At 40.3% G+C, this 23,067-nt stretch overlaps 1 protein-coding gene across 3 annotated transcripts; it reads left to right on the top strand.

The window, feature by feature from the left end:
- The first annotated feature begins 442 nt into the window (after positions 1–442).
- chd2 (chromodomain helicase DNA binding protein 2) lies at positions 443–21,688 on the top strand. Of its 3 annotated transcripts, XM_083917058.1 has the most exons (39): positions 443–1,378; positions 2,866–2,900; positions 4,842–5,076; positions 5,973–6,059; positions 6,272–6,333; positions 6,808–6,942; positions 7,258–7,443; positions 8,898–9,037; positions 9,147–9,372; positions 9,460–9,560; positions 9,665–9,706; positions 9,851–10,029; positions 10,983–11,107; positions 11,211–11,427; positions 11,515–11,604; positions 11,718–11,908; positions 12,003–12,191; positions 12,307–12,469; positions 12,618–12,770; positions 13,341–13,412; positions 13,768–13,917; positions 14,024–14,172; positions 14,258–14,354; positions 14,442–14,534; positions 14,638–14,811; positions 15,024–15,193; positions 15,289–15,330; positions 15,438–15,577; positions 15,663–15,801; positions 15,923–16,073; positions 16,673–16,795; positions 16,880–17,017; positions 17,514–17,654; positions 17,870–17,986; positions 18,088–18,266; positions 18,363–18,462; positions 18,569–18,761; positions 19,504–19,741; positions 19,837–21,688. In XM_083917058.1, the coding sequence occupies exons 4-39, from the start codon at positions 5,973–5,975 to the stop codon at positions 20,117–20,119; spliced, it is 5,175 nt and encodes a 1,724-aa protein (XP_083773184.1). In that variant the 5' UTR covers positions 443–1,378; positions 2,866–2,900; positions 4,842–5,076; the 3' UTR covers positions 20,120–21,688. The 3 variants fall into 3 exon arrangements, with proteins under 3 accessions (XP_083773184.1, XP_083773183.1, XP_083773182.1); XM_083917057.1 differs by lacking the exon at positions 2,866–2,900; XM_083917056.1 differs by lacking the exon at positions 2,866–2,900 and having other exon boundaries at positions 1,302–1,378; positions 16,895–17,017.
- The last annotated feature ends 1,379 nt before the right edge of the window (positions 21,689–23,067 follow it).

The following is a 23,067-nucleotide window of genomic DNA, read 5'->3' as shown; positions in this document are numbered from 1 at the left end:
TGCTTTGTGAGATAAAAGGGAAAGTGGTTGATAATAAGCTAGTCCCACTGGATCATCTTAACATAATCAATTCAAACAGAGAAAACACCAATTTATTGTAAGGTATATTGCAACCAGAACAGGGTTTTGGTCTGAACAAGAAATGGTTTCCAAAGGCTCTCTAAAATGGTTCCTTGTCCTTCCTGTTTGAGCAGGAAGTGATGTCATTACTGCAACAAGAAATAATATACGCTTTTATAAAGCCCCTCAGTATTCTTACCTTTTTAATGAAGTTAGGATAAAGGGTTTCACAGTTGGAACCGAAAATAAATGTAAGTTAATAAAAAGCAAATTTTAAACATAATAAAAGGGGTGGGACTAAAACATCACCTGAGTGTGGGGTAAATGGAAATAACGTCAATCAAAGGCAAAGCTTTCAGAGCTAGGAAGGAGCTCTAGATGGCGGCTGAGCCTTGGGAAGGGTGCCATGGGCTTTAGTCAGACCGTTTCGCTTACTCGTTCTTCGACCGAAACTGCTTGATTTTGATTAAAATCAAAGCGCTGACATATTACGATAGGTGTTTTATCAAGATTTAGGCGTTTTTGCGTGTTTTTTGGGCTGATTTTTCGAGCCGTGCGAGCCCGTCTGTGCTGAGGGAGTGCTTGTCGTTGTTTTCCATACTGGGCTCTGGCAGCAGCCATGGCGACGACTCCATTTTTAGTGTGCTGCTCGCCTCTGTCGCTCTGACTCTGACAGCAGATGAAGACTTTTGAGGCCTATTAGCTTTCCGAAACTAAGGCTCTTATTTGTCATTTATTGTTAAGTTATTTCCATTTTTTTTACAGTTTATTTTTTTATTCGAGTCGGATAAAAAAAGACTGTGATAGAGCGAACGTGAATGTAATAGTTGGTTTATAGGTTACCATCTTTCTTCACATCTGAATCGGTCTGTTTACATTGTTTAGTGTGTAATTTACTGATTTTCTCTTCCTTAAATCTTATTTTCCTAAACCCTTTCTGTGATGACGCAGTTAGAATTAATTGCATGCGGCGGACTATATTGAGAGACACACACGATGGATATTTAATGTATTGTAGCAGCACCTGTCATTTTTTCCCCGGCTTTATTTTTAAATCAGCGATGTAAATAATGCCACTAATCTTTCGATTTAATACCTTTTTTCTGAACTCGAGTCGCACCGCCTGGGTTATAGCTGCCACCTGAGCCAAGGCAATCTTGTGGGACTTGCATGATAGTCCATGCCTCCTCTAACTTTTTGACAGTAAATACCAGGACAAAAGACCATCCTATCAACAATATTTCCAGGATACTACCATGATGAAGAATAAAAATAAAAAACAAGAAGATGAAGGATCGACTCAAAGCAACGCATCAAGGTATGATCCATATACTTTTGCTTACATTTTTCATATCTTGAGCGATTGTTTACCTTGTCAAGCATGGTTGATCACCTGTGTATACATTTGCGACGTGGTTCTCACGAAGTGCACCACTGTCACGAATGACCTTGCTATTGTTTAATAGCCACACCCTGATTTTCCTACCATTTCTTTCACTTCATACTGAGGTTTCAGGCCTGTGTTAAGAGATCATTGCCCACAAGATGTATGTGTTAGACCACAGGAAAACTCATTTGTCTTGTATTATGTTGCTAATGATTTCTCACACATGTTTGATGTCCTGTCGCTTTAATGTAATGACCTTGTCTTACAAGTTGGTACTGCATTGCACCATTTTATCAACGTTGTTACTTGTTTTATTTATTTATTTCAAAAAACAATGCATGTTTTACTTTGATGTGACTTCTTGCAGTAGTATGTTTTATCTAATCTTTTCTACGGGTTATAAATAACATGCTTTGACATTAGGTATTTGAAATTAAATCAGATTGCATGTGGCTTCAGTTAACTTTTTTTTGCTTTTATCTGGACCTGTACTTAAAGTTTTGACCAAGTTGAGTTTGAGGAAATCCAAGTTTGCTTATGCTTATTAATTTCTGCTCATTATACCCTTCAACCCAAATATTTGAATGCCTTGTAAATAATTTTGTATTGTTTTAGATTCATAGCACAACTTAACACTACTTCCCTCTTGTGTATTATTATGACATGTCAATGTTCACATGTTTATATAACCTATCCTTTTTAACCTCTAACTTCAGATTTTGTTTTCAGGAGAAGGTTGTTTTTACTTTTGTTTTGGGGCCTTTCTGCCTGTTTCAATTTCAAATATTTATATTGTCACACAATAATTGTTTATTATTATTATTTTTATTGAATGACTGCTTTCTTGTAAAGCTAGATATTTGATCCATTGATGGTCTAAATATATATAAATAAATATATATATGAAGGATATTGATGGTGTTAATTGAAACATGTCTGGATCATGTTTGTTGCTTGTGATGTGAATGTTGCAGAAAAAAACAATGTTCTATGCAAATCTGGCCTCATGTGTGTTACCTGTCAGGAAGACTATATTTAATGGCCTTTGGGCAAGACTTGACACTCAATATAATTATTTTTACAGTATAATTTTCTTTTCTATTTCTAAAGATGATTCATATTTGCAAGTGTGTATATCATCCTCAGATATATGAATCTTCAAATATCAAAACAAGTTGAAACAATTATTCTATTTTCAATAAAGATGTTTTTTAAAAATAATATCAGGTGCATTTGAATGGTTTCAGAGCAGTGCAGGAATTTAGAAACGGCACGAGTGGCTAGCCATTATTAAAGAAAAATGTTTGTATTTATTGCATAAATGCTATGGCTCAACATAAGTTCTTAGTGATAGGATTGCTGCCATGTTTTCACAACAAATAATGCAGCCTGATCACAATAGACTGTTGTGTTTTTAGATAAAGACACAGAGACGTTTGGATACTAAATGAAGGTAATCACCCTCACAGCATTTTACTGACTGTACACTGCAGCAGGTTACATCACACTTGTAGTTTTTATGTGTGATCTTGTGGCAGCCATTTTAGTATTTTCAGCTGTGTGTGAAATATGTCTTCTGCTACTGATGACAGCCCAACTTTTTCATACTGCTGTATGAGCACTGTGGGCATGCACAGCAGTAGAAAAAGCAGCAGAAAATCTGGTGACTTAATTTACCATTATATCTGACTAAAGTTCTGTATACATGCACAGTCACAAAATGGCCCTTGCTTGGTGTGCCCAGCTTGCTCACTTATCTGTATTAAAACTCAGCTCAGAACTACATGGAGGAGGAACAGGAAGAGTTCAGACGTTGAAAGGCCTGCACACTCTGCTGCTATAGGTTAGACTGTCACTTAGCAACGCCCCAGCCAATAATAATTCGAGATTATGTCCCTGTCCCGCCCACTTTTTACCTCTCTTAAAGCGGAAGAAGCCATGCACTTCCGAGGTGCTCCGGGGCAGACTGCGTTTCTGCAATCTTAGATGAAGGCTGTGTAATGTCATCATCTGGTCATAATGGTTACATTAACACGGTTATATTGTGATGATTTAGTTCCAAACAAATGCTTCATGCTCCTCTGCAGTATCATTCCCATTGTTTTATAAATGTCAGAATACAGATAGTTATTCTTTACACACTAAATGAAGTCTGAATTGTTCTTAAAAACACCCACCTAATAGATTATATTAGCAATCAAGTTTGTATACCAATTTTATTCTTTGTTAGACAGACCCATGTATGTAAGTAAGACAAGTTATTCCAACAGTTTTTTTTTAAAGTGAGTGCAGCGCCCCCATGTGCCCAGACGAGGTACTGCACGTGAAGAAACCCAGACAGAAAAGGTCACCATATCAAGTTAGATGTTTTATCCACTGGTCACACCATCAAAATGTATTCTCATCCCAAAATCGATACTTTTTGTCTCAAATTTGAACTTAATTGTATCAGTTAATACCATTTGACCATCTTTTTTTTCAAAGGGGTCCCAAAAACATTTAAAGTTCCTTATGTGACCATGTTTTTTTCTGAATAAATGACATGACAGTGATTTCCAGTGCCAGGGGGTTTGAACCTGTTAAAAAGACCCAATACAATCTGAGGGCTCATAACAAAAATTACTTTTTCTATAACACAAAATTATTAATTTACCAATTATTTCTATAATCTTATTTGTGAAAAAATCTAAAAATCATTCACATGAGAAGAACAAAAAACACATTTTGTTGAACTGCTCACAACTCGTGTTCAACTAAGACCACGACCTGTGATGAGGGGTTCACAAGTCAAAACTGCTTCAATTTAAGGAGTCATAATCTAAAATGTTTATGAACCATTTGCAAATCTTAAGGATGATCACAATTTTATTGAGGATATAAGTTGAGCTACAAATTAACTGTGTTCCTTCATTTCTTTGTTCCACTTGATTTAATTTCTGCTGTAGGTGTATGCCACAATAATCGCAGGTTAGCAGAGAGGAAAGATTTTTAATCTGTTAGAAGAAAAACACAAGATGTAATGTCTTGTTAAATTCCAGTTACGCTCAGCTTTAACTTGTTATTTTAGTGATAAAAGCATCTTAGGCTTTTCAAAATGATTAAGAGGATTTTTGCGCTGTAGTGAGGTTATTAAAGGAACATGCTGCATGACGTAATTAGGTTTCTGGTTCCTTTCAGGCTGACAGTCACAACTTCCTCATGCCATCGAGCTCTTGCAGTCCTAGTGAGAGTGTGCACTTTGAGTTTGACATTTTAAGACATTTTTAAGACAAGTTGCTGCCACAACTCTACTCACATTTTTTTGTCATGTTTATTTGTGTACAGAATTATGTAAAACATGGCTCAAATATGTACTGCGAAATTAGAAACAATGAACATGTTCTTGTTCCTCTAGCAATTCAGCCTCAGAGGAATCCAACCGCTCCGCATCAGAGTCGGGAAGTCAGTCAGAGAGTGAGCATGGCAGTGAGAGGAGGAGATCCCGCAACTCCGAGTCAAACAGCTCCTCAGAGTCAGAAAGTCACTCAGAATCAGAGAGCGGGTCTGCCGAGTCCAAATCACAGCAAACTTCAGCTGAAGTGAAAGACAAGCCTGTTAGGAAGAAGGAGCGTCTGGCAGATGTGAAGAAGGTAAAGGTCACTGAACTTTAGAGAGGTACCTGTCTTCTGTGGAGACTTATTGTTAGTCTAAAGCAGAAGGCTGCTGCCCTCTAATAGTGGACGTTGAGTTAACTTAGTTTGTGTAATCAGGCTCTTAATGTGATTGTGAAGGTTTGACGTGCAGGACAGTTAAAGCTGCAGCTTGAGTTTTACTCTAGCCATATTGTTTTTGTATCTATGTTATCTACTGTAACTGTGTCCCTGTTCCATACTACATCCTCGTACTAAGCAGGTTTAGCAAGTATGTACACTAAAAATGCTTTGAAACTTAAATGTGCGCCATTGTCCCATCATGCTATGCACAAACAAAATAAGATCCTATTCAGCTGGTAGGTAGCAGGTGGTGGTAAGATAGCTACAGAAACATCTAGAAAAACAGAAAGCATTGCATCTTAATGAAAATGCATGTTTTGGACAATTGTGTCTTTCATCAGCACTCATTGCATAATTTACCGTAAGCCCTAAACTGTAGAAGTATGTTAGTTTGTTTCATACCAACAGCAAAAACTGAATAGCACCAAGTATGCAGTAGAATAATTGGAGTGATTTAGGTAGAAAAAGAATCTGCAATTATTCTGCCATCTGATAACTAAAGTCAGTTATTTCCCAAGTCTTCTCTGTTGTGAATAGTTGCTGCCTTACTTGGTGGTGCTCCGTTATAAACTGGATATCTTTGGGTTCTGTTCTCTTGGAAAATGACTGGGACATTTGTCATTATTGCCCAATATTGTATTTTATTGACCTAAGATAAAATGGAAGTTCCCAATTTAGGGATTAATAAAGTGCTTATTCATAAACAATTAATTGATTAAGACTTTAATCACTTAATAAAAATAATCATCTCAACAATTGCTCTCTGTTTACAGATGTGGGATGAACATCCAGATGTGTACGGGGTCAGGAGGTCAAATCGCAGTAGACAGGAGCCGGCTCGTTTAAACATCGGAGCTGGGGTAAGCAGATGTAAACGAAAGCTTAAAGACAGACTGTGAAACAAAGAAACCGTACTAATTTGCACCACGAACCCTACAGCACAATTATCTCTGTTTGCATCAACAAGCCACTTGTGCCACCTAGTGGATGTTAATAAGAAGTGCTGTTTCATTTCATATGGAAACAGAGCACTTACTAAAATGCTCATCTGCTGTGCTGAATGTATTCACAGGGTAGCAGCGACTCCGAGGGTGAAAGTCCCAAGAGAAAAACATCCAGAGTTAAGAAAAAAGAGTAAGTGTGAAGACTGCGATTATTTGTGGGGATCTATATCATTATTATGTTATTATTTGATTTATAATTTATTCGACAGTACATCACCATATTTTTTTATATTCTGCCATGTTGAGACATCTATACACAACTCTTTTGCTTTAACACTCGAACCATATAGTTCTTTTGCCCAATTCATGTCAGTTTTTGTCACTGTGTTGCCAATCTGTGTATACATTGTGATTCTTATTATTTTCAAGCTTGTTTGTAAATGGGTATCTGTTTGTTCAAAATGAGCTCAGTGAGTGTCAGTCGGTCAGCCAGGTGATGTTCTACATTTACATCGAATTCGATTGTTCAGATCAGTGGCTTATCCCTGACTGAATTGGGTTGTGTTGTGGTGAACACCCCATGGCCAGTATTCATGAAATTTAAAATCTGGTTTTAGCAATGATGGGCCTTGAGGGTGAACTTGTGGCATTTCTTTGTTGTAAGAAATATCTGGAAAGATGATGACTCAAATGATGAAGAGGAGGAGGAGGAGGAGGCAGAGGAGGAGGCGGCTTCCGACAATTCAGACAGTGAGCAGGAAGAGAAAAAAGTTAGATCCAGACGACTTCCTGCTAGAAGGTAAGAGTGTAGCAAAGCCTGGCCATCAGACAGCTACCCACTGGTCATCTCCAAATCATTTCATTTTATGTGAGCACTTTCCCCCCTCCCTTTGGAGTGAAGCCTGAATGCTGCATCCTGGTGTTGTAAATATTTATCTAAAATGCAATTCTGAAATTTAAAATTGGATCATGGAACACAATAAAAAAATATTTTTCAAATTGTAACGAAATTGACCATTGGATGCAGTTTTTTAGTCGGCCAAAAGAGACGGAAATCACTGGGACGATGACCCAAGAGCTTCATCATTTCTGTACTGACTTCTGTGATTGACAGACCTCAGACCAAATCAGCAACTGCCAAAAAGCAGCTGTCTCAAAAAGGCCGGAAGTCCAGAAAACAGGACTCATCAGGGGAAGATGACGATGACGACGATGATGATGACGACGATGATGATGAAGACGATGAGGAAGGCACTCCAAAAAGACAGAATCGAAGAAGGGGTGCAACAAAAGTCAAAAGGTGCATTTCTGAACCCCAACTGTTCTATCTTTTCTTAGATTTTGATGTATTGTTCTTTTAAAAAAGTTATATCACTCATAACTCACTCACTCATCTTCAACTTCTTATCCGGGTCGGTTCGCGGGGGCAGCAGCTCTAGCAGGGGACCCCAAACTTCCCTTTCCCGGGCCACATTAACCAGCTCTAACTGGGGGGTCCTGAGGCGTTCCCAGTCCAGTGAAGAGATATAATCTCTCCACCTGGTCCTGGGTCGTCCCTGAGGTCTCCTCCCAGCTGGACGTGCCTGGAACACCTCCCTAGGGAGGCGCCCAGGGAGCATCCTTACTAGATACCCGAACCACCTCAACTGGCTCCTTTCAACGCAAAGGAGCAGCGGCTCTACCGCAAAGGAGCAGCGGCTCTACTCAGAGTTCCTCACGGATGGCTGAACTTCTCACCCTCTCTAAGGGAGACTCCAGCCACCCTCCTGAGAAAACCCTTTTTGGCCGCTTGTACCTGCAACCTCGTTCTTTTGGTCATGACCCAGATTTTATGAGCATAGGTGAGGGTAGGAACCAAGATTGACCAGTAGACGGAGAGCTTTTCCTTCCGGCTCAGCTCTCGTTTCGTCACAACTGTGCGGTAGAGCGGCTGCAATACCGCCCCTGCTGCTCCGATTCTCCGGCCAAACTCACGCTCCATCGTCCCCTCACTCGTGAACAAGATCCTGAGGTACTTGGGGTAAGGACTCATTCCCTACCTGGAGTAAGCAATACACCTGTTTCCTGCTGAGAGCCATGGCCTCAGATTTAGAGGTGCTGATCCTCATCCCAGCCGTTTCACATTCGGCTGCAAACCGATCCAGTGAGTGCTGAAGGTCACTTACTGGTGACTCCATCAGGACCAAATCATCTGCAAAAATCCAAGACGAGATCCTCAGCCCACTGAACTGCAACCCCTCCCCACCACGACTACGCCTCGATATCCTGTTCATGAAAATTACGGGGTTGGTGACAAAGTGCAGCCCTGGCGGAGGCCAACCCCCACCGGGAACGAATCCAACTTACTGCAGGGGATCCGGACACAGCTCTCGCTTTGAGTGTACAGAGACTGGATGGCCCACAAAAGTGACCCCCTCACCCCATACTCCCGCAGCACCTCCCACAGTATCTCCCAGTTTGAAAATATCTGAATATCAATTAACGCGCATTATGTCATAAGAAGGCAAACCAATACCATGGGAGTCCCAATTATTGTATTGTATTTTAGAATATCTACGTGCCTACATGTTACAATTTTTTTCTGACAATTTAGACGACTGCCCTTACCGACAGAAGTTTCTGAATCTTGTCGTCTTTCCAGTTATACATTTTCATTGTAATCCGATGTGTTGACTTAGGCATATACTTTATTTTTCAGGGCTCCAGATGAATGTTTTCCGCTTCATCCTTACGTGCTGTTCTGTTGTGTTACAGTTATAAAGAGGACCAACATGACTTTGAAACGGACTCCGATGACCTGATTGAAATGACAGGAGATGCAGGCGAGGAGCAGCAGGATGATGACAGTGAGACCATTGAGAAGGTTATGGACACCAGGACAGGCAAAAAAGCAGGTGATGCATTTTCACTTTTCTTTTACTATTTTGAAAACTGCTGCTCATCAAAATACATTTTTAGGATCTGCATAGACTTTAATTTAAAAAAAATGTTTTGCTCTTCTAGCCACTGGGGCTTCCACTACTGGGTATGCTGTGCAGGAAAATGGAGACCCGAATGAAGGCTTTGACCCAGAGAAAGATGAAGGGGAGACTCACTATCTGATCAAGTGGAAGGGCTGGTCCTACATCCACAACACATGGGAGAGCATGGACTCCCTGGTGCAGCAAAAGGTCAAGGGACTAAAGAAACTGGACAACTTCAAAAAGAAACACGATGAGCTCACTTCATGGTGAAAATCTATGTCTTCACATCACCTTATTTCTTTTCTTCCCATAATCATCTTTTGAGATTTTCACTGTTTATTCTGTCTTTGTAGGTTGAAGAGGGCATCCCCGGAGGATGTAGAATTTCATAACTGTCAACAGGAGCTCATATCCGATTTGAACAAGCAGTTTCAGATTGTGGAGCGTATTATCGGTGAGATTCATTGTCAGATGTATTTGCTTTTGTTAGGTAGTGCTGCAGATAATCTTTTTTGTTGCACCTAAGTGGTACTAAAAATTAAAATTTATTTTTTACAGCAACAAAATCAGGAAAGACACCAGGATCCACTGAATTCCCCTGTAAGTCCCCTTCCCCCCCCATCATCCTTGTTACAATCTATTGGCTGCCTTTTTTTAATGGTCTCCTGTGCCGTATCTTTTTTGTGCTTTTCCTTTTTTCCACAATCGTGGAAATTCTAATCATTTGTCTGCTTCTTTAAACAGCTCATAGTCATAAGACGCCATCCTCCAATGAGCCAGAGTATCTATGCAAGTGGATGGGCTTACCCTATTCAGAGTGCAGCTGGGAGGATGGAGCTTTGGTTCAAAAGAAGTTTCAGCACTGCATCGACAGCTTCACAAACCGAAACTCCAGTAAAACTGTTCCCTCTAAAGACTGCAAGGTAAATGGTCCAGCAGGTGAAAAACCTGGAGTATTTGAACTCCTCACTCAGATTGCCTGAATAAACTTGTAGAGGTGTGTATTTTGTTTGAAACCTCGACGTGTTGGTAGGATAAGCTACATGGTATGACGCTTCAAAGAAGTTGTACCGAACGCAAATAGGAAAGAGCAGTTTCATTTTGGGTCTCCGGTCAGTCCATCTGTGGAGCAGAATGCAGCGGCCTTTTCTACGTCAGGTCTATAATTTGTTGATGGTCATATATCATAAGTCATATTTCCAAAAACAATGCATAATTCATGCCAGTCAGTCTCAGGGTAGCCATATCATGCTTACTTGAATGGGAGTAATAATTAAATTAAATTGTACAGCTCCTCTAGATTTTCCAAAATGGACCAATTCATTGAGTTATATTATGCAGGTTGTGATGCTCAAAACAATGTATCTACTGTTTTACAGCAGAAACTATAGTATAGTACTGTATGATAGGGACATGGTTGTGATTGGCCAGTGAGCCCAGTCCCACAGCACGCTCTCATGAATAAGCAGGCCAGTATAGACACAGACACGGTTGGATGGACGGTAAAAATATTTTAAAGAAGTGGGTGAATTTTTCAATTCTTCTTCAGTCGGGGGGCCCTGGGAGGACGTGGCCTATTACAATTGAAACTGTTCATCACATCACCCTGCGTCATTAAAAAAGGAAGAATAAAACTAGGGTTAAATGTGTAATTACTAGGGGTACCATTAAATTATGTGAACATTTTGCGAGAAAATGCTATCCTGGATTTACAAGAAAAACTCCTGGAAATTTCCTGAAGATTGTGAACCCTGTCTAGTCTCCATGTTTTTTATTTTTTAATGGCATCCCTTATGTTTGATATTGTAATATTTTTCTCAAATCTCTCTTCTCTTTCTTCTAATTAAAGAAATGTGCGTCTTAACTTTCATTTCAGGTTTTGAAGCAAAGACCAAGGTTTGTTCCTCTGAAAAAACAGCCATCATACATTGGAGATGAGAACCTTCAGCTGAGAGATTATCAGCTGGCTGGGTTGAACTGGTTGGCTCACTCCTGGTGCAGGTACTGTGTGAATTAATATAATAATTTGTCCCATTTGAATAATAATGTATGAAAAATAAGCTTTGAAAAAAAACAATGCCTTTTTCTTCTTCTTCTTCCTCAGGTGCAATAGTGTTATCCTTGCTGATGAGATGGGGCTTGGAAAGACCATCCAGACCATCTCCTTCCTGTCGTACATGTTTCACCAGCATCAGCTGTACGGACCTTTCATAGTGGTGGTGCCGCTGTCCACGCTCACCTCCTGGCAGAGAGAGTTTGAGACCTGGGCCCCGGACATGAATGTGGTGGTCTACCTCGGTGACGTCATGAGCAGAAAATCGGTGCGTGGAATCCTGAATCTCTTTCAGTCTGTTCGTCTCTCCACAGTTGGTTACATGTACTTATATTGTTGCTCTTGTTTTATGTAGATCCGTGACTACGAGTGGGTGAACCATCAAACGAAAAGAATCCGTTTCAATGCACTATTAACCACTTATGAAATTCTACTTAAAGACAAGGTAGGTGCAGTGATCAGTATCTCTGTACGCTTGTGTTTATATTTTTATTATACGGTGTGTCTGTATGAAGAGTCGACCGCTTTGGTTAACAAGGACTTAACTTTCTTCTCCAGGGGGTGCTTGGGAACATAAACTGGGCCTTCCTTGGTGTGGATGAAGCTCACAGGCTGAAGAATGACGACTCCCTGCTGTACAAAACATTAATGGAGTTCAGGTCCAACCACAGACTCCTCATTACTGGCACTCCACTGCAGAACTCCCTCAAAGAGCTCTGGTCACTGTTGCACTTCCTCATGCCTGACAAGTATGTCCTTTTTTCTTAGACATTTAATATTATCTGAACAAAAGCAGCGAGAAAGCCATCAGTTTGAGACGTTTATCTGTGTCATGCACAACAGGTTTGATTCCTGGGAGGATTTTGAGAATGAGCACGGTAAAGGAAGGGATAATGGTTATCAAAGTCTTCACAAAGTCCTCGAGCCCTTCCTTCTGCGACGTGTCAAGAAAGACGTGGAAAAGTCTCTCCCTGCCAAGGTGGAACAGATCCTCCGTGTAGACATGACTGCTCAGCAGAAGCAATTCTACAAGTAAGATTTTATTTATCTCTTTTGACACCTTTTTACTACATCTGTCTTCGCAAACCTCTTGTACACTAGCTGCATTTCTCCTCCTCGTATTAAATTTGTTCCTCAATATTTCCAGGTGGATTTTAACGAGGAATTACAGAGCTCTTTTCAAAGGCACCCGAGGCAGTTCCTCCGGCTTCCTGAACATCGTTATGGAGCTTAAAAAGTGCTGCAACCACAGTTTCCTCATAAAACAGCCTGAGGATTCAGACACTGAAACGCAACAGGAACACCTCCAGGTATGTCTCCTTATGAAGCTTCTATAGCTCCCAGCAACACCTCAGGATATCTCTGTTCTGAAAAGGAAAGTAGTTGTGAGCTAACATCACAAAATAAGGCTCAGTGCTACCTAATTTTACCTGACACCCTAACTTTGTACATTTTCAGAGTCTAGTGAGGGGCAGCGGGAAGCTGGTGCTCCTGGACAAGCTGCTGACCAGACTCAGAGAAAGAGGCAACAGAGTCCTGATCTTCTCCCAGATGGTCAGGATGTTGGACATTCTAGCTGAATACTTAGCCAAGAATCGCTACCCATTCCAGGTAAGATTTGCACTTTTTTAGTGTATTTTTTTGTGTTTCTTGGAACATAAACACTGGTCAATGTGTGTTTAGTACCTTTTGTAATTTGTATGTAATAAAATCTTACATGTACATATTTACATAGACATCTATCTATTCCACTAACATTTTCTAAAAGTGTTACCAGCTGCATCACATGTATTTATAGAAACTGTTTCTTAAGGCAGACTATTTTACAGTGTGTGTTTGTGTGTGTGGGGGCTTTTGGGCTGGTTGTGTTGAGTGGGTTTGACTTGGATCAGATGTCAGTGTTGTTGCACACATACTCTGCCAGGCTGAGAGTTCATGTGGTTATTTATATCAACAAGTTATTTTCTGCTGAAGGCCACACATACTGCTGCAAGTCACTGGACTCGGGTTGTTTTTGCTGACTCGGTCTTCGGTGTAGGCTGTTGTGATCAGTCTGGGCGTATATACTTGGTACAATGGCATGTCAAGCAAAGTGATGCCAAGGTTAAAGCAGATAGTTGCCTGGGAAATCGTAACCTAATTGAAGGTTCATTTCTCTCTGTTTGCTTCTCTCCGCTTCAGCGTCTGGACGGTTCCATAAAGGGGGAAATACGAAAGCAGGCACTTGACCACTTTAATGCAGAAGGCTCAGAGGTATTTATTCATCATGTATTGTTACTGAGTTGTATTAATAAAGTAATACATTTATTCTCATCTACATACACTCCTAAAAACGGTCTTACTTATTGAGGTGATGACTATACGGTATATATTTTCTGCTTTTTATTTTAAACATTGGAGAGCAGTAGCAAGATACATTTTGTCGAATGGAACAAAAATGATCAGATATACATGATTACTTGAAAGAAAGTCTGAAGTATGAAATCTCATTACTGATTACCATTTCCCAATTTTTCTCTTATTATTCACAACATATTTACAGACGTTGTTGTCTGTTGAGGATTATTCCTCAATGAGATCTTTCTAAACATTTTTATCTGTTTTCCAGGACTTCTGTTTCCTGTTGTCCACCAGAGCTGGAGGTTTAGGGATAAACTTGGCCTCCGCAGACACCGTAGTCATCTTTGACTCGGACTGGAATCCTCAGAACGACCTGCAGGCACAAGCCAGGGCCCACAGGATTGGCCAGAAGAAACAAGTAATGCATGACTCTAATTGATGGCTTTCACTGTAGATATGCTAAGGAATTGAAAAGAATATTATGTAGTAAGTAAGAAAATTACACCTACGCTCTCCTTCAATAGGTGAATATTTATCGACTGGTCACCAAAGGGACAGTGGAGGAGGACATCATTGAGCGGGCAAAGAAGAAGATGGTTTTGGATCATCTTGTCATTCAGAGAATGGACACTACTGGTCGAACTGTACTGGACAGCAACTCGGGATCCACAAAGTAAGATGTCACATATCATCTTGTTTAATATTGAGATACTGATGCAATCTGTGTGTTGAACACTGCTGCTTTTTTTTTTGTACAGTTCCAACCCGTTCAATAAAGAAGAACTGACTGCCATTCTTAAGTTTGGTGCAGAGGAGCTTTTCAAAGAGGCAGAAGGAGAGGAGTCGGAACCACAGGTATTACAGAGACTAATTGTCATCTGTGCATTAAAAATACTTGTGACTTATTTTAAAAATAAAATCACAATTAATTTCTCCCTGTAGGAGATGGACATTGATGAGATCCTGAGGTTAGCTGAAACAAGAGAAAGCGACCAGGGCTCAAGTGCTACAGATGAACTTCTATCTCAGTTTAAGGTACCTGCTACTTTTTTGTGCTGTTGCGTTATTGTAAAGTATTTAAAGATCACTCTCTTTCAACTTCCAATCCATTCCTTTCTTTTTCCTCATGTCCCTGCAGGTGGCGAATTTCTCCAGCATGGAAGAGAGCACTCCAGAGTTTTCGGAGAAGCCCATACGGGAATGGGATGATATCATCCCTGAAGAGCAGCGACGCAAAATTGAGGAGGAAGAGAAGCAGCGGGAGATGGAGGACATCTTCATGCTGCCCAGAAGCAGGAGTTCTAACAAGAGGGTAAAGGGAGATTTCTTTTCAGATGTTTTTGAGAAAGGAAAAATGTTTGTTTGCCAATTTCCAGCACTGACACAGTAGCTGTCTTTCAACCACATTGCATCAGAATTTACTGTTACAGTGAACTCAGAAACATACTTTAAAATGCTTACCTTTTCCCAGCAGCATATTTAGATCGGGTCATAAGGTGTTGCTCTGGTTCCTCTGTCTTTCAGGCTCAGGCCAACGATAGTGACAGTGATGTGGGCTCCAAGCTGAAGCACCGCTCCTCAGGCTCTGAGAGTGAGACTGATGATAGTGATGACGACAAAAAGCCAAAGAAGAGAGGCAGACCCAGAGCCCGCAAAAACAATGTGGAGGGTTTCACCGATGCAGAGATCCGCAGGTAAAGTAGCTTTTTTTTGCTTTACTTTTTTTTGTGTTACAGTAGGTTTCCTTTCATGAACGCAATTTAAAATATACTCATGATATCATTAACAGGTTCATTAAGGCATACAAGAAATTTGGATCTCCACTTGAAAGGTAAGCATTAATATTAATAATAAATGGCCACATCGTTTGATTGCATAGTTTGTCAGATTACTTAATTGCTCTTGCATAGACAATAAAGTGCTCCTTTCTGTATCCAGGTTAGAAGCCATCGCCCGAGACTCTGAGCTGGTTGACAAATCCATAGCAGACTTGAAGAGACTTGGTGAATTGATTCATACTAGTTGTGTGACTGCAGTGCAGGAGCACGAGGAACAACTTAAAGAGAACCCAGTTGAAGGTTTGTTGGTATTCCTTGTTTGAGTTCTTTGAAATCACAGTATTTTTCGAGGACCCAAAAAATGATGCTTATGTTATTATTCCAGCCAAAGGTCCAGGGAAGCGGCGAGGAATTAACATCAAGATCTCAGGAGTGCAGGTCAACGCCAAGTCCATCATTCAGCATGAGGAAGAGTTTGAGCCCCTGCACAAAGTGGTGCCCTCTAATCCTGCCGAGAGAAATAAGTAAGATGGCACTGTAGATATGAGGAGGAGCACAGGCTTTCCTGTACGTTCAAGATATGATGTGAAGAAAAAGTGTATTTGTCTTTCAGATTGAATTTGACAAGTCTCTTGTTTCCCACAGGTTCAGTCTGACATGTAGGGTCAAGGTAGCCCACTTCGATGTAGACTGGGATCTGCAGGATGACGTTCAGCTCTTGCTTGGTACCTATGAGCACGGCTTTGGCAACTGGGACCTGATCAAGACGGATCCTGACCTTAAACTCGCTGATAAGGTAAATGTCTAATTTCTACATTTCTCACTGAATTGGAGATGGATGGAAATCCAAATATAAGCACATAAGCACACATTAGCTTAAATTAATGCATTTCCTGTGTACATTTAGACCAAACCTGAACTGTTTAGATGCTGTATAAAATGTGCTTTTATTTTAAGCACGGTTCGTACAGGTGCTGTAAATCCTTGAAAATGCTTAAATTTTAATGTTGTGTTTTAAAGGTTTAAAAAGTGCTTGAAATTGTATCCGCATTTCTTAGCTAGCTATAGAATATAAATATAATTTCATTTCTTATCTTTTTGGTAGTACAAAAACATCTTTAGTTGTTTATAACATACAATCTCTAATAATGTGATTTTTAATGGGTAAAAAGTGAAATAATAATTTATTCGTAGAAATATACTGTAAGGTTCTGGAAAAGCTTGAAAATGGACCTTGAAGGTGCTGAAATTTGACCTCGGCAAAGGTGTACGAACCCTGTATAAGTCAAAATGCCAGGAATGGGGCCATATTCCTCTATTTGTCTTCATTAGCATGCCATAATCTGCACGTCTTTTTAATAATGTACCAGTCTAACATGTACTTTCTCTACACAGATTCTCCCAGACGATCCAAGCAAGAAGCCCCAGGGCAAGCAGTTGCAGGCGAGAGCCGAGTACCTTCTCAAGCTGCTGAAAAAAGAACAAGACAGTGCAGACCTATCCAAAACAGGGGACGAGGTATGCTACCATTAATCACTGAGTAACTCATCCATACTCCACATGAAGTTTGCCTTTGACCTACCGCCCACACAGCTCATCCAGTCTCTTCCTCCTAAGGTCAAAGTAAGGAAGAGGAAGCCCCGGGTGAAAAAGGAGAACAAGATTCTCAAGGATGAGCAGGGCAACGATATCTCCTCTCCCCGCCTGTCCGATAACCCGTCAGAGGAGGGTGAGGTCAAGGTCAGTGTCACCTGCTACTCTGTAGGCTAAAGGCCGAGTTATGTGTGGAGGTTTTCTACTGATTACAGAACATGTATTTATGTGCACAACATGTATTTATGTGCTGTCTGTTGTAGCTGATGCTGTTACTATGATTGGTGGCAGCACTTTGTACTTTCTCTTTCCTTTTTCAAGTACGAATAGTGTTTATTGACAGTGGAATATTATTTCTTCTCTTCACTAAGGAGTAACAAATTTGACTACAAAGCCTTTTCCTCAATTACAGTGGTACTACAACAATCAGTGGATAAATTACACACCAAACTATAAATCAGGAAAAGTAGGAAACAGCATACTAACTACTGCAACACATTGACAAAGGAGTGTAATTCATCTTTATTTTTTTTTTTAGAAAAACAGAGCAATTGTACATTTGATTAGGTAGATCCTTGTCCTCTCTCCCTCGATGACCTTCTGTTACGTTGTTTAACATTTGTTGTCTTGTCTGTTCGAGTAGGATGATGGAACAGAGAAGTCTCCCGCCAAGAAAAGACAAAAGAAAAAGGATAACAAAGAGAACAAAGAAAAACAGGGAACCCCTAAAAAGGAGAAGGATGGAGACAAAGAAAAGAAGGGTACCAAGCCCAGAAAAGAAAAGGTATTTCATCAAAGTATTAGTATTATATCGTTCAGATTGTTCAGAATGTATAAGATTGATGGAAAACAGAATTTCACTGTGGCATTAATATGCAACATGCAGCTAGAGGGTCACAGCCTTTTGCCAGTCTGTCCCCATCCTTTGAATAATCTATTAAAGGTATGAATGAATGATGTGGGTTAATTGTCTCCATGTCTGGTGTTTTTGTATTTCAGGCTAAAGGAGCCAAAGGGAAGAAGACTCAAGGTCCGGTTCACATTACGGCTGGGTCTGACCCCGTTCCCATTGAAGGAAAGGACGACGATGAACTCGACCAGGAGACTTTCAGTATAGTGAGTTTCTTCTTTATTTCCCGTGTAAAGATTAATCCAGTGGAGAAGTAATTTGTCAGCAGCGCATTGAAATAACATCTGCAATTTGTGCATGCGTCTAGTGTAAGGAACGCATGAGGCCGGTGAAAAAGGCCCTGAAGCAGCTGGATAAACCGGATGAAGGTCTGTCTGACCAGGAGCAGCTCCAGCACACTCGCACATGCCTACTGAAGATTGGAGACCGAATCTCAGAGTGCCTTAAAGCCTACAGTGACCCCGAACATGTCAAAATATGGCGGAGGTGAGATGATTATATATTACTTTTACTTTACTTTTAAAAAATGAGTCTGGATGGCCACCTGTTTAATTTGCCAATTTGTTCTTTTTTTTCTGGCAGAAACCTCTGGATTTTTGTGTCCAAGTTTACAGAGTTTGGTGCAAGGAAGCTTCACAAGCTTTACAAAATGGCACAGAAGAAGCGATCGCACGAGGAAGAGGTAAGCCATTCCTATTTGTAGTTAACACTCTGGTTTGTCATGTTAGGAAGTGAACGTGATGTTTTGTACATGTACAAAACAATGAAAAATCCTGCTACATTTCCAGAAGGAGCAAAAGAAGAAGGAGGATTCTGGAGGGAGGACGAAGAACTTCCGATCAGAGTCCTGTGGTTCCAGTCGTGACTCCACAGGCACTCAGTCGTCCTCTAAACCTGGATCTCACTCGTCTCAGCCAGGTCCTCATGGACACCACAGAGAGTCTTACAACTCGGCTAATAAGCGACATTTTGGAAATGATGGTACGTGAAGCTTGAATTATGCAGGTCTTAAATTCTCAGGCATAGAACAGTTTTAATTTCAAGTAATACTTAATTCAATACATTGTACACATTCCTTCCCAGCCAACTTTTCAGTCGTTTGTTGCTTTAAACCCTTAGGGGGTACTCACACTGTCCTTCTGGCCGGGGCCAAAACCGTTTTTTCAGCTAAAGCCTAGTACCTTGAAGCAGTGTGAGTTTTTACTGCAGATTTGGTCGGATGAAAATATTCAAAAACAGTCGACAAGACTCACAAAAACTCTGAGGTCTGTGGAAAGATTTGTCACACGCGATCAATGCGTGTGACGTGTTACGGCTTGAAGGCGTCTGGACAGCAAGAAGCATTGGCCGGCCCTGGCAGTGTGAGTACAAACGGGGCTGGGGCGCGGGGGGGAGAGGGAGAGGGAGGGGGGACAAGTACCCTAAAGCCCGGGTGGTGGTGCGGAAGGACAGTGTGAGTACGCTCTTATTTTGTTAGTTTAAGGCACAGAAAATGATGGACAAAATGAACTCTTGGAGCTTTAGATTTTCTGGCAGGCAATTTTTGTAAACATTGGACAGAGTCACCCTAGCTATTCCCCTTATTTCCAAATTCACCATAAAGGCACAAGAGTGGTATCAACGTTTCTCTAAAATATTGGCACCATTCCTTTCATTGAAGTTACTTATTAAATCAGACAACAATGGCTATTTTAAAGATCAGCTTTCACCTGTTTCATTGCAGATAGAGACTGGCAGAGGGACCGTAAATACAATTACCCAGGTAACAGCAACCAGTCATGGCAGGGAGACCGGCACCATCAGTATGATCGCTACAAAGACCACTATGGTGATCGACGTCCACATGGAGACCAGTACCGCAGCCAAGGCAGTTACCGTAACAACAGCTCCCCTCGAAAAAGGCCATATGAGCAGTACAGCAACGACCGGGACCACAGGGGTAATAGACCCTATTATGACAGGTGAGAGTTACTCTGATTACATGGTTTAGTTTTTTGTTTAAATATCAGGGAAATATTATGTCATACCGCTGATATATAAAAAAAAAATGTTTCAGGCATTCTGACCCCAAAAGAAGACGACCTGATGAATTCCGTCCCAACTACCACCAGGGAAGAGATGGCCCTCTTCAGGACTTCAGGAGGATGCCAGAGCACAGGCCAACAGGTCCCCCTGGGTCAGAGCACTATAGCAGGCCATACCCTGAAAAACCACCTCCGCTGCTGGACCCTCGCTCTCCGCAGGCTCAGAAGTCTCCCCAGGACTCACGCTCTCCATCAGAGCGTCCCGCAGAGCAGAACGCCGCGGCAGATCCTAACTGGAACAGTAGGAAAACATAAAAGTGTGCCATTGATGACTGACAAACCGATCTGGGTGTTTTGTCCGGGGTCAAAGCCACAAAGATGCTGCTGATGGACAAGTCTGGACTCGCCAATCATAAGCTCACATTTGGAAAGGGAACTTAACATGCAGCCGTTTTACCAGCAAAACTACTTTGCTCTTTTCCCCCCAGTGACTGTGGCTGTGAACTATTTGTGAGAACATTTGTGAAGACGTTTGTTTTCCTCCTGTCATCTTCAAGGTGAAGAGAAAAAAAAAAGCATCTGTATTTAAATGAATGGACTCAAATCAGTCAGCCATGGTAAGACTGAGCGGAGTGCTTATAGATGCTTAGTCCCATGGACTATTTTCTAAGGAGAATTTAGGATAAATAAACTGATGACGGATCTCAATCCTAAAAGTGCCTGAAGGCTTTGGCCTTTCTGAATGGTAAATGTATGGGATTGTTCCCAGAGGAAGCATGACACGGACATTTCTTTGTTTGTGTGAGTGTGTGTTTAGCTTTAAGTCTTGCAAATGATGTCATTAGAAGGTTTCAGTATAAAAGAATGTGTAATATGTTCATCATCTGCACCTTCGAAATGTTTCTCTTGAACATGTAGCTGAACTGAATCACCGCGTGGTGTGATGGCACCGTCTAATTCTAATGAAAGTTGAATGATAAATGAAGCCAGTATGCTCCTCTAAACACTATACACGGACGTTTGAAAATGGTTTTTAGCCAATTCACATTGCTCATGTGTACAAATACGCATTGTTTCTGTAATTGTGAAGCTATATAAATCATTGCAATCCTCTTACTTGGTTCACTTTAACCACTTCCCCTCGTAGTAGGCCAATGAAGCTTTGTAAGCAGTATTTATTGCAACAACTTGTGCAAATGCTCATAACACTATGAATTAGAACAATCCTCTATTTTTGCCTTTCAGTATTCTGATGGTTACGAATGGTACAGGTACATAAGTGTCATTCATTCATATACAGTATGTGCGTACTCAATTATGTCTGAAAATACTATGTGACCATTTTCTTTCCTTATCTATGGTTTGGCGATGCTGTTGCTGGTAGGCTGTTAAAGGGTTCATCAGGAAGTTGTTGATTACATTTCATTATGTTTATTATTACCTTTGGTCACTCTTTTCCTGTGCCAAACCTGCTCTGGCCCTCAATTGTTTTTTTTATTTTTATTATGCTTCTCCATGTGTGCCTTATTTATGTGTATATTATCATACTGTATATTGTTCATGGACAGAACCGAGGCCTAACGCAGGCAGGATGTAGTATTACAGCTTCATTTTATTTTTTCTGAACAAACTGGTTAAGGGACCATGTATTCTGGTAATCGTCATGTGGTTCTGCGGTTTCCAAAAGACTTGATTTGAGGGAAAGGCGTAAATATAAAGAAATCATGTGTGTGTCGTCCAGGGAACTTAGCCGACATGTTACAGTGGACAGCCAGCGCGTCTTTTCTTCCATGTTAAGCAAGCTACAGTTCCTGTACCATATGTTCTTTAAAAAGCTCTAAATAATTTATATTTGTGACAAAACCACTCTACATGAGAAATGTGCTGTACATATGTTTGGACATATGTAATAAACTTTGTTACACAATGAAAATGTGTCTACTTTCATTTCCTTATGGCTGACTTGATTAATACTTGATTGAACATGTAGTCTCTTCTGCAGGACGCAAGAGATTTTCAGGACCGGTGTGTGTAAAGATGTCAAAATTATAAGACAACATGGGGTGGCTGTGGCACAGGAGGTAGAGTGGATTGCCCGCTGATTGCTGCCATCATCTTGTGTGGGTGAACGTTGGGATTGGGAAGTGCTTTGGATAAAAGCGCTATTTAAATGCAGTCCATTTTCTATTTACATAATTCTGCTCTTATTCATACAACTAGCATTAACATAGCATTCAGTCTTGGTCTCCATTTGAATTATTTAAGAGCACTCAAGAGGTCTTCCAAATCAGTACTATGTTAATTATAAAAAAGTTCAAGTTCAATAGTTTAAACTGAAATTAATTTGTCATTTCCGACTTCAAAACACATGGAAATGTTTCATTTTTACGTCAGCCACTAATTCAGTTATAGAAAATCATTCAGTTCAACGTTTTTACTCAAAAAGTTAACTATATCCTTTAACTTATTAAAGATGTTTATGAATAAAATCTCAAATAACATTGATAATGTCAACATAATTGTTTGGAAATTATCTTGTAATGTATAAAAGCAATGTATAAACGTACCTTGCGTATACTGTAATTTACTGATGCATATATTAGATACAATGTCTTAATCATGACGTGGTTTGTATGAAGTTGACAACTTTGGAGGTTGGCTATTTGCTGATTCAGTGCTTGACCTGATTGTAGTGCAACATTTGTCTGCACTGAAGAGTCTCACTCACAGCCCACTACACATTCACTTATGTGCTGCACTCTTCACTCTCACATACCCACACATTTATACTACAGCTCATAATGTTCTACAGTATACCATATATCTTGGTGTATTCATACAACATGCAACTGTGAATACTATAGATATCCAGTGTATAGTGTACAGTGTATATTGTACAGTGTTTACAGTGTATCGTGATAGGTTAAAATGTTTTTGTAAATGTTTTTGTATAGTTGCACTGTCGTTATTTGCTGCTCTGTGTGCCCTGAATTGCCCCCCGGGGACAAATAAAGTTTTTTGAATTGAATTGAATTGAATTGAATTGATACCCCTTACTGTTATTCCACATTCTATTTATTCAACATTTTATTCTGAAAATTCTGTGCATTACTGCTTTTTTGCACTTCTGGTTACATGCTGAACTGCATTTCATTGTTGTAGTACCTGAACTCTGCCATGATAATAAAGGTGAATCTAATCTAATCTAGAATTTTTCTCAAGTCACTTTCAATCTATTTACACAAAGGCGTTGTTGTTTAGTT

The sequence above is a fragment of the Echiichthys vipera genome (assembly GCF_963691815.1).
Source record: "Echiichthys vipera genome assembly, chromosome: 7".
NCBI classification, from domain to species: Eukaryota; Metazoa; Chordata; class Actinopteri; order Perciformes; family Trachinidae; genus Echiichthys; species Echiichthys vipera.
The sequence above is the reverse complement of the archived record's forward strand: the minus strand, read 5'-3'. Positions and strand labels throughout refer to the sequence as shown.